Below are 11,970 nucleotides of genomic sequence, written 5' to 3' on the forward strand. Positions count from 1 at the left end.
AATAGTTAAACATGTATAAAAATGTTTTAGATGTGTACCAAAAATGTACAATGTGTATGAAAACAATAGAAATCAAAATGTATATCCGACAAAAGATTAATCAAGTATTTGAATTTTTTGAACGAGTATAAAATAATGCTAAACATGTATAAACAATATTTCAGATGTACAAGAAAAAGGTATGAAAAAGAGTACACTTCATAATATACATTTACAAAATATATTAATCATGTATATGAAAAGATTGATAAACCGTATAAAAATATCTTAGATAAACTAAAAATATACAATGTGTATGAAAGCAACAGACATCAAAAAATATATTATACAAAAAAAACTAATCATGTATTTCAAAATAGGTAAATGTGTATTAAAAATGTTCTTGGTGTATAAGAAAATGTACAATGAGTAAAAAAATGTAGACACGTGTTAAAAAATAAAAATGGAAAAGAAGAAGAAAACTAAGAACAAACAAAGAAACAAAGAAAACAAATAGGGAAAGAAAAATAACATAAGAGAATAAGATCAAAACAAAAGAAATGAAGAAAACAAGAAAATAGAGAAAAAACAGAAAAACCAAAGACAAAAAATTGAAAGCCGAGAAAAAAATGAAGAAACCCATAGCAAAAACAAAGGAAAATTGAAAACAAACAAAACAGAGAACAGACAAATGAAAAAAGTTGAAAACCATCACAAAAACGATGTAAAATAGCCAAAGATAAAAGCAAAGAAAAAACGATAAAGAAGGAAACAGGAAATGCGGTAAAAACATAAGAAAGTGAAAAATAGGAAGAAACCGAAACAAAATAGCAGTGACCGAACGAAACACGTGACCGAGAAAACAACAACGACCGTACGTTCACCTAAAAAAACAACGACCGTACGAAATGCACGACCGAGAAAACATCAGCGACCAAACGAACGTACCGGGCTAACTGTTATGTAGCCACTCACGAATCACTCGAATTACTCCATTACAGGAAGTTCAAGCTCAGCTACAAGAGGTTGAGGAGGAGGGAGAGTACAGGAGGTAGGAGATGACAGGGAAAAGAGGAAGCCGCTGTTGCCGTTCGTGATCCAAGCCGGGATGCCCGTTCGCTGCGTCTTGGCTGGGTACTTGTAGTCTGCCTGCCCTAGGAGTAACAACTTGTCCGGCCCGGCCCATGTGTTGGTGGGCTCGCTGCCTTGGCTCTCCAGTTTGTGTTGCCGTCGGTTTCGCTGCCATGGCAGCAGTTTGGGCTGCCATGGTAGCGCCTTTAGTTGATGTGGCCGCGGCGGTACTTTGGGTCGCTGACATCCCCTCCTCCTTAACAACCGGCTTGCCCTCAAGCCGGTGCCAGTTAGCCGCTAGTTCCTTGAAGTTTTTGTCTTGCAGATGCAATTAGAGCATATGTGAGGTGCCATCAGCTAGCCAGGAAGGAGAACAGGAGTCTTGAAGTTCTGTATATCTGCCGAGCCGGTGCCTGTTCCCCGCTAGTTCAACAAAATCAAATCCTCCTGGATCCCACTGCACACATGAAGTTGCTGATTGAACTGATTGTATGAATTGCCACCTCACGATAAAAGTTGCGATGTAATCTTCAGTTATGGGTCTCATTGCACGCAAACCACCGCAGATAGTAGAGCTCTCAGAAATACATGGCAACCCTTCTTGTAACTTTTCGGCGATGATATGGGCCAACCAAAACAGAGTAGTCATGGGACCTGGTCCCCAAGAGAAGCACCGCCAATAGCTTGACAAGGTACTGACATGATGAGTAAAGGGCCAAGATTGAGTCAATTCCCAAAGAACACCAGTGAGACGCAGAAACTCTGAATTAGTTCGCATATAGCTTCTGAATTCTGTAGGAATTTTTGGTGGGAAAAGAGGTGACCATGGGGGTTTGGGTTGCAGCATGGGAAAATGTCCTGCCGGTTGTGTGATAAGTAATTCCAACTCCATCAGCAGGGTCCTACTGTCGACCAATGGGATGCCCAAACATATGTAACCGGTGGAAGTGAATTTGTTGCTGTTATGTAGGACCGAAGCAAAGGTACGACGATTTGCAGTCTCTGAATTATGCTTGTCCAAGTTGTGGTCAGCATGACTGAATTTAGAACAAGAAGTCTGATGTAGTATGTGCAGCAAGAGCTTGAATATACTCTCAATGCCAAAGTTATAGTCTTGTTGCTGAGCAAGTGGGCTCGTAAGAGCACTTGTTGATGTACTAGAATTCACCTTGGGCTGGTCACGAACACAGGGAGCGCAATAGCACAAATAATCGCTTTGAATAAAATTAGAAACGACCGAACGAGCATACTCAAGCACTTGCGGCTCATTCAAAATCTTGGCTATTTGAGGGCACGATTTGGCGTTGCAACGGAACTGCAGCCTATCAATATGCTCCACCGTCGAATATACCAAAACAACTAAGAGGTTGACATGTTGTTTATGATGGCCCTCTGAATTCCATTGCTTGTCACTTGCATCCCATGGGTGACAAAAAGCGTGAAACAAAGGTTCGGACCACATCTGACCAAGCACCTCTTCTTTAGTTCTTGGAGCCCACAACCTCTTAAACTGAGTGAAGAAATGCCAATGACAACAATAACTAGTGGCACTGGCTGCACATGAATTCATATATTCTGGAACCGAGTTTGCTGGCTGTACATACTGAACAACCGATGATTGCAAAATTTTTGAATTAATTTCTCCAAGAGTTATGTGATACTCTAGGTATCCCTTGTCCAGCAATAATTGAAAGGGCTTGATTGACAGAAATTTTGCACACCAGGGTAGAAATAGGATCACCAGGCAAGAGTTATCAATTGACAGCTGAACACTTGAAGTATCTTGAGCAGACAAGTTCTTTTCTTTTCTTGGTGGCGCTTTAGACATGATATCCAGAACTTCTATAACATCTTTAAAGAAGATGTCCACTTTCCTGGAACATGCAGATTGGTATCTGGGTCAGATAGAAGCAGAGGGCACTTCTAAAGAGATGAGGAATTCAAATCACCAATAAACTCACAACTGTCAGATATTTTATCAGATTTGCTATCAGCCACAACAACTGTATTGTTGCTATCAATGTCTGCTGAGCATCCATCTGTGTTCCGGAGGTTTAAGTCATCTTGACGCCCAACCAATCCAGGAGTTGTATTTTGAACATAATATTCAGCTTCGTATTCAACTTCGAATTCAGCAGGAAAATCAGTCATGCTTGATTCTCTGAAAAACTGATACTTGCATGGTTCATATCTTTCAAGAGGTAATACATATGCAACCACACTTGAACCCATGCATCCTTTATCCATTTTTTTGATTTCCAAAGGAACATCGAACTCCCTTGCGATTGCTGGACCATCTCCCGGTGAACATCTCTGAACATCAAATGAACATCGCCTTGCAATTTCAGTGAAACTTTCACGCACTTTGTGTTGAATTCCACTGGTGCAAGGCTTGACTGAATCAGTTCCATTACCATGCTCCTCCAGGTGAACATCTCTAAACATCAACCGAACTAACCGAGGACTAAAGAAGGAACCTCGATGTGATTGACTATGGATACTTGAACATGGCTCTTCCGGGTAGCTTGTGACTGACAGAGGCCCGAACGATGGCCACAGGCTAGGCCTGAAGATGGATCCCATGTGATTGAACCTCCATGGTTGATGTTCGAAGGAAGGCGGGTGCAGACGCTCAGCGATGGGAGTGTCATGTGTCTCGTCGGCACTATCGATGGTGGCGGTCAGAGGTTTCACCCAGTCTCCCACATAGGCGGAGCATTCTGCCAAGCACTTGGACGGCGCTAGTGCAGCCAAGTTGTTGGGAACAAGGAGAACGACGATGTGGTCCGCCTCGCTCACTACTTGGGTGGAGTTGTTGCTGCATGGTAGTGGCGAGTCGTCCAGCTCCTGCATGCTGGTCTTGGGGTTGACCTCGGTGGTGGTTGCCACTGGTGTGATGATCTCGGAGGTGACCTCCTGGTGGATGTGGTCATCCACGGGCTCGAGCTGGGCGGCTGTGGCAGCGTCGTGGACCTCGCCGATGCTGGCGATGGAGGCGACCTAGGTCAGGCACTCCGTCGAACAGGTGGCGGGCACCCTCTCGATGCGGACCGAGGGTGCATCATGCGAGACTGCGGGGGTCTCCTGGGCCTGGGTGGTGGTGGAGAAGACATCATGGACGACCGCCGGGGCTCTGGGGTCATCGGTGAGGCCGCCATCGGCTGCCGTGCCCATGGGGCAAGCTAGCTGCGGGGTCGAGACGCCCGTGAGGATCTTCAACATCCGCGCGTGCTGCTTGTCCACGGTGTCATAGCGCGCCATGGTCCGTGCGTGGTAATCAGCCAAGTAGGACTTCAGCTCCGGGTGCATGGTGGTGGAAGAAATTGATGAACTCAGAAAAAAAATTGGGCAAAAATTGGATGAACTCGGGAAAATTTGTGGCGAATCGGAAGGGTGGAAGGAGGCTTTGATACCACGATGTTATGTAGCCACTCACGAATCACTCGAATTACTCCATTACAGGAAGTTCAAGCTCAGCTACAATAGGTTGAGGAGGAGGGAGAGTACATGAGGTAGGAGATGACAGGGAAAAGAGGAAGCCGCCGTTGCCGTTCGTGATCCAAGCCCGGATGCCCGTTCGCTGCGTCTTGGTTGGGTACTTGTAGTCTGCCTGCCTTGGGAGTAACAACTTGTCCGGCCGGCCCATGTGTTGGTGGGCTCGCTGCCTTGGCTCTCCAGTTTGTGTTGCCGTCGGTTTCGCTGCCATGGCAGCAGTTTGGGCTGCCATGGTAGCGCCTTTAGTTGATGTGGCCGCGGCGGTACTTTGGGTCGCTGACACTAACCCATATGCGTGTGCGCTACGGGCGAGGGGAGATATCATGTTGCTATTAGCAAGATATATACTTCCTTCGTTCGGAATTACATGTCTTGAAAATGGATGTATCTAGATTTTCGAAACAAGTAATTCCAAATGGAGGGAGTAACTTCTGCGAAGAACTATGGCCGAGCTCTTGTTCCGCCTATGTCTTCGGGTGGGCTTGGTCTGACTAGGGATGTTGAGGTAAGGGACCTCCTATGCTCGCCGCGTCAAATAGGAGGCAAAACGCAAACAGCTTGCGCTGCTAGGGTGGCCCATTCAAGAATGCAACGACGACAACTGCAGCTCGGGGACGTTGGTCCCTAGGGACACGTGCACGAAGACTTACCGGCTGTAATCGACAAGATCAGGCCGGCTCCTGCATGGGAGCGGCGACAGCGGTGTGTCAGCGGCTCGTTCTGGTGGCGGCAATGGTCGTTCGGTGGTCCATGGACCTTGATGTAATTTTTATTATGTTTGAGGTGTATTGTATTTCCGGTGAATCTTTATAATAGATCTGATCATTTCGTAAAAAAAAATCTCCTCATAAATAGTTAAATACCTTATATACTCTAGATATTGATATATGTGTATATCTGATCGTAAACTCAAAACAAATATCCAGATATTCCATATATCATACACTTTTGATATTCCTACCAAGACATCTAAGCATATACACACATAAGAATATGCTTATATTAATGCAAATGTCACAAACAGATCGAGGAATACATTGTGATTTTTTGTCTTTATTATTGTCTCGCAAACAAGAATATTTTGTTGAAATATATTTTAGGGTATAACCCATTCAAGAAAATATAAAGGATTAACACTCCATGAGTATATTAGTTATAACTGTGACTTGGCAAAAATAGAATTAAAAGGTATAAGAGTTTAATATAAATATTGATATTTTCCCTGTCACCAACAGGTTCGCCCCTGGCTGGGCCACGTCAGTTGTTCAGTGTTCATCACAAGTTGTAGGTTGAGATAACCTCGGTGATCATGTGTCTTATTAACTTTCATCAATTATGGCGATCTTTCTGAGGTCGGATCAAGGGCTGCAATAAAAACTGACCTTCCAAGAGCGACATAAAAATTGAACTTGTCTGCATACGCTCTTCTTTTTCCGCTGATTCTCATCCAGGGAACATCGCCTAGCATGAGTTTTCACCTCTTGGTCACTCTGAATATCCCTGGAAACATGGTGACCACATTCGACTACTTGCGACTGATGAGTGTGTAGGAACCATTATCCAACCTCGCAGGACTAGACTTTAGCCCTGGTCATTCTGTAACTCTCTAGTCATTCTGTAACATCCGTGCAAATTTTGATCGCTCCAATGGACTGACTACTTGAGCCTGCTTGTTCGGTTGGGCCAAAATCAAAAATTTGATCCTTTTTTGAAAGTTTAGCATGAAATGATCCTATTCTGAACCGTTTCCACCCTGGTCCACACCTGGCAGTTGGCGCTGATGTGGCCAAGCGGAAATTTCATTTAGGTTGTACCTAACTAAAATCATGAAAGGGATGAACTAATGATTCATCATAACTATATGCATGTACCTAACTAAAACATGAAACATGTGAAAGATCGTGGATGTCGCCTAGAGGGGGGGGGGGTGAATAGGCACTTTTAAAATAATTACGGTTTAGGCTTGAACAAATGCGGAATAAACCTAGCGGTTAAATTTTCAAGCACAAAACCTACAACAACTAGGCTCACCTATGTGCACCAACAACTTATGCTAAGCAAGATAAACAACAAAGTGATAGCAAGATATATGACAAGAAACAATATGACTATCACAAAGTAAAATGCATAAGTAAAGGGCTCGGGAAGGGATAACCAAAGCACGCGGAGACGGCGATGTATCCCGAAGTTCACACCCTTGAGGATGCTAATCTCTGTTTGGAGCGGTATAGAGGCACAATGCTCCCCAAGAAGCCACTAGGGCCACCGTAATCTCCGCATGCCCTCGCACAATGCAAGATGCCGTGATTCCACTAAGGGACCCTTGAGGGCGGTCATCGAACCCGTACAAATGGCGACCCTTGGGGGCGGTCACCGAACCCGTACACTTTGGCAACCCTTGGGGGCGGTCATCGGAACCCGTTAAATTGCTCGGGATGGTCTCCACAAGCTAATTGGAGACCCCGACGCTTGCCCGAAGCTTTACACCACAATGATTGGGCTCCGAACACTACCAACCGTCTAGGGTGCCCAAGCACCCAAGAGGAACAAGCTCAAGGGTACCAAGCACCCAAGAGTAATAAGCTTCTCAACTTGTAACTTCCACGTATCACCATGGAGAACTCAAACCGATGCACCAAATGCAATGGCCCAAGTCCTTCTCTCTCAAATCCCACTAAAGCAACTAATGCTAGGGAGGAAAGTGAGAGAAAGAACAAGAAGGAGAACACCAAGAACTCCAATATCTAGATCCAGGGGGTTCCCCTCACATAGAGGAGAAAGTGATTGGTGGAAGTGTGGATCTAAATCTCCTCTCTCTTTTCCCTGAAAAACTAGCAAGAATCCATGGAGGGATTGAGAGTTAGCAAGCTCAAAGAAGGTCAACAATGGGGGCAAAAGCGAGCTCAAGAGAAAGGGAACCATCGGGGAAGAAGAACCCCTTAAGTAGGTCCCCACGAATCTGCCCGTTATGTGCAGAATAACATAGGAGAGGTACAACTGCTATGAGCACCGGTACAACCGGTAACAGGCAATAAGCGGTACAACCGGTAACAAGCAATAAGCGGTACAACCGGCCCACAACCGCCCAACAACCGCACCACAACAGAAACTAGTCCGGTGGTAGAGCGGTACATGGCTGATACAACCTTTGGACCAATTCTGGAGCGGTACAACCGCTCCAAACACCGGTTGTACCGGTGAACCGGTACAACCTCTCTATGGGGCGGTACAACCGCTCTGTGTAAAACAGGTAATATCAAAACGGCCACAACTTTCGCATACGAGCTCCGAATTCGATGAAATCAAGTTTGTTGGAAAGCTAAGGACAAGAGCAAACACAATCTTGATAGAAATATCAAGAAATGGTAATTGAGAAAATACCCAAAATAAAATGGTGAGAACCCTTTCTCAATTAAGACCGGTAAAAACTCCAACACTGAAAACACAAAAGAAGATGCATATGAAATCGGTTTTCGATGAACTCGAGCTTGTCAAGAAGATGACCATTGAAAGGATCGATATGGTTGACTAGAGGGGGGGTGAATAGGCAACTAATAATTTGTAGCTTTTCTTTACCAAATTAAACTTTGCATCAAAGTAGGTTGTCTAGATGTGCAACTAGGTGAGCAACCTATATGATGCAATAACAACGAGCACACCAGCATGCAAGAGAAGTAACACTAATAAGTTTGTACAAGTAAAGGTAAGAGATAACCAAGAGTGGACCCGGTGAAGACGAGGATGTGTTACCGAAGTTCCTTCCTTTTGAGGGGAAGTACGCTCCGTTGGAGCGGTGTGGAGGTACAATGCTCCGCAAGAAGCCGCTAGGGCCACCGTATTCTCCTCATGCCCTCACACAATGCGAGATGCCGTGATTCCACTATTGGTGCCCTTGGAGGCAGCGATCGAACCTTTACAAACAAGGTTGGGGCTATCTCCACAACTTAATCGGAGGCTCCCAACAACACCACGAAGCTTCACCACAATGGACTATGGCTCCGTGGTGACCTCAACCGTCTAGGGTGCTCAAACACCCAAGAGTAACAAGATCCACTATGGATTGGTGGGGGAATCAAATTTCTCTTGGTGGAAGTGTAGATCGGGGCCTTCTCAACCAATCCCGAGCAAATCAACAAGTTTGATTGGCTAGGAAGGGAGATCGGACGAAAATGGAGCTTAGAGCATTAATGGAGCTTTTTGGGGGAAGAGGTAGTCAACTAGAGGAAGAAGACACCCCTTATATAGTGGAAGAACAAATCCAACCGTTATCCACCAACTCAGCCTGCGTAACGCGGTACTACCATACCAGAGGCGCGGTACTACCGTAGGGGCACATGGTACTACCGTAGGGCCCCGCGGTACTACCGCCCACGCAGCAGAGACCAGAACAGCCCAAAATGCACTAAGGCAGAGGGCAGAAGTACTGCTGGCGCGGTACTACCATGCCCCCTTGCGGTACTACCGCAAGGCAGGGGCTGTCCAGAGACGGGAAGGCACGGATATAACAAATTACATCTGTGGCTACTTCCGCAGAGTTGGAGTCGATGCAAAAACCCGACGCGGTAGTACCGTAAGCCAGCAGCGGTACTACCGCGCTAGGCGCGGATGTAAAAAATTACATCCGCCCCTTATTGACGCATACTTGCGGAACTAAGCCAGATACCACGGTACTACCGTGCCCAGTGCGCGGTACTACCGTGATGGGTGCCACCCACTAGGGAGAGGGTGACAACATCTGGACTCCGACCACAGTACTACCGCTTGCCAGGAAGCGGTACTACCATGGGCGCTTGCGGTACTACCGCTCTAAGGAGCAGTACTACCGCACGCCCTAGTTCAGCAAGCATGAGCAATATTCGCATAGACAAGGAAAACATAGGATGCTCCAAAGGCTAGAAGAAAAAGAGGTACAAAGGAAGATGTGTACGTGATGAATCCACCCAACCTTTCCGACGCGGACCCCCTCTTAACAGTATGGCTTCCCTACGACTCAATACCACCGAAAAGAAAGGTAGAGAAACACCGTCTTCCATAGCCTTCAAGGGGAACCAAATCACCTTGTGCCTAGTCAATATATATCGGAAATATTCGATGCACATGATTAGTCCGCAGAAGTATTGTCATCAATCACCAAAACCAACTAAGGGATAAAAATGCCATTACAATCTCCCGCTTTTTGGTGGATTGATGACAACACGGGATTTGCACAAGGGTATAATGCAAAGAGCAAGGGAAAACCCCAAGTCTCTAAAATATAGACGGGCTCCTCCTAGATGTGTGCTATCTCGATGAGTGCTTTGGACTGCACGACACACATACTAGGATCAACACTCCCCCTATATTTTATAGACATGGCATATCTTGCAATAAGGCTAAAACTAAGCAAGATAGGAAAGAGCATAATGAAATAAGCACAAGATAGAATAAGCTCACTACGGTACGATAGAGTGCATATGTCTTACACCATATGATAGAAGGTCTCACAAGCACAAACCAAAGCAAACCAAAGAAAATGACATAAACGAAGTTCAACTGACCCAAACACGACACAACTCACAAAATCCTACATTCTCTCCCCCTTTGGCATCGAGACGCCAAAAAGGCAGAGAGGACACATGCAACAATAGTGGTGGCTCAAGCTGAGTAGTCACTTGCACGCTCATTGTCAGACTCGGTAGCTGGGACGGACTCTTCCTCAGACTCGGTCCAGTGATAACCCTGCTTGGCGATCCATTCTACCTCTGGGGTAACGTCCTCCTCTGACCCGCTGGATATGTTCTCGCCAAAGGTCCTGAAAATCCGCTTGTCGTGGCGGCGAGTCTCCTTGGAAGCCACATGGGTCTTGTACTGCCCCTTTGCCTCCATACAGAACAACATCTTCATCTTGTTCTTCAGTCGCTTAGCCCAAGATGACTCAGAAGTGGGAGGGGTGTAACCCTCAGAGCTATCCTCGTATGCTGCCTCCTCCTCATCCTCATCTGCACCCACGTCCAGGGCAGCCGCGGCATCAGCACGAGAGGTAGTGTTGGCCCACTGAGTCTTGACACGGAGGTTGATGGGCTCATGCCGGATCCAACTAGGGGCCTCAAACTCATCCTGAGGGTAGAGCTGCTCCCAAGTTGCTGAGATCAATCGAAATAGATAAGATCCATAGATGGGGACCTTGCAGTTGTAGACTGCAAACCGAAGCTCATTCCACATGATATGTGAGACATCAAGTGGTAGTGTCTGGGAGTTGCGAGCGTCTTCACACAGGAGCATCATATCCACAAGATAGGCATGCACCTTGTCCTTGTCCCCAATGCGTGGGAAGAGAGTGTTGCGGAAGATCCGGTACATGATGTCAAGAAAAGAGTTGAGTACCCAAGTTGACTTGCCATTGGAGAGCTTCTTCTCCACATAGAAGGGCATAAGCCTGTTCTTGTTTGCAGACTTGGAATTGGCATGAGGGCACACCTTGGGGTGTGGCGAGCCCCTCATCCGGAACCCCAAGGAAAATCATGAATTCCTTCCAAGTAGCAGTCAGCTGCCGACCATTGGTCATCCAAGTCATGGTCCTTTCCTCATTGGGATGAAAATGCACTGAGGCAAAGAACTGAGCAAGGATCTCAGGATCAAAGTCTTTGTGGAATGAGATGATATGCTCAATGCCAAATTGCTCCACTAGGTCTAAAGCCTCACCAAAGTATTCCCGGTGCTTCTCTTGCTTCATGTGATGCATGTTGATCCAATTCACCTCCATATAGGTGTTTTGCTTGGCCTTGATGACATCCAGATAAATGAGATTCCGCTGCTTGGTCCAGAATAGCTCATTCCCTCGAAAGTTAGCACGAGGGTTTCCATATGGATTGATCTTCCTCCAAGAGATGAACTCAGCAAGCGGTATCTCATCCATACCCATGGTGGGTTCCTTCTCTTTGGTGGCAGTGGTCTTGGTTCTGCGTTGGGGGGCATTGGAGCCCTCTGCTGCCTCTGAGTTGTGCATACACTTGGATCCCGTTGACGGTGTCCTGAACTAGGGGGTACTCACCACGTCGTCTCCTGATCTATTAGATTGGGCCGAGGCCCCCATGGCCGTATACTCATGGGCCAGTTCGGACAGCTGCCGCATACAAGGAAGATTCCACAAAGACTTGGCGATCAAGACAAGGACTTCTCCCCACCGGCGTATTCGGCTAGGACTCTTGTTAACCTAGGCCTCTGGTGCATTATATAAACCAGGGCCAGGCTAGTCGATAGAATATACAACATACACATCAACAACCATACCATAGGCTAGCTTCTAGGGTTTAGCCTCCTTGATCTCGTGGTAGATCTACTCTTGTACTACCCATATCATCAATATTAATCAAGTAGGACGTAGGGTTTTACCTCCATCAAGAGGGCCCGAACCTGGGTAAAACATCGTGTTCCCTGCCTCCTGTT

The 11,970-nt window shown here is 46.3% G+C and overlaps 1 protein-coding gene across 2 annotated transcripts; it reads right to left on the reverse strand.

Annotated features, from left to right (window-relative positions):
* Nucleotides 1-837: 837 nt before the first annotated feature.
* LOC123187210 (uncharacterized) lies at nucleotides 838-4,620 on the reverse strand. 2 transcript variants are annotated; one of them, XM_044599006.1, is made up of 2 exons: nucleotides 3,012-4,620; nucleotides 838-2,924 (listed from the first exon to the last, which is right to left on the reverse strand). In XM_044599006.1, exon 2 carries the CDS (start codon nucleotides 2,876-2,878, stop codon nucleotides 1,382-1,384), a length of 1,497 nt encoding a protein of 498 aa, XP_044454941.1. In that variant the 5' UTR covers nucleotides 2,879-2,924; nucleotides 3,012-4,620; the 3' UTR covers nucleotides 838-1,381. Both variants share the same exon structure in this region, with proteins under 2 accessions (XP_044454941.1, XP_044454942.1).
* Between the last annotated feature and the right edge of the window lie 7,350 nt (nucleotides 4,621-11,970).

This window comes from Triticum aestivum, chromosome 2A (assembly GCF_018294505.1).
Source record: "Triticum aestivum cultivar Chinese Spring chromosome 2A, IWGSC CS RefSeq v2.1, whole genome shotgun sequence".
NCBI classification, from domain to species: domain Eukaryota; kingdom Viridiplantae; phylum Streptophyta; class Magnoliopsida; order Poales; family Poaceae; genus Triticum; species Triticum aestivum.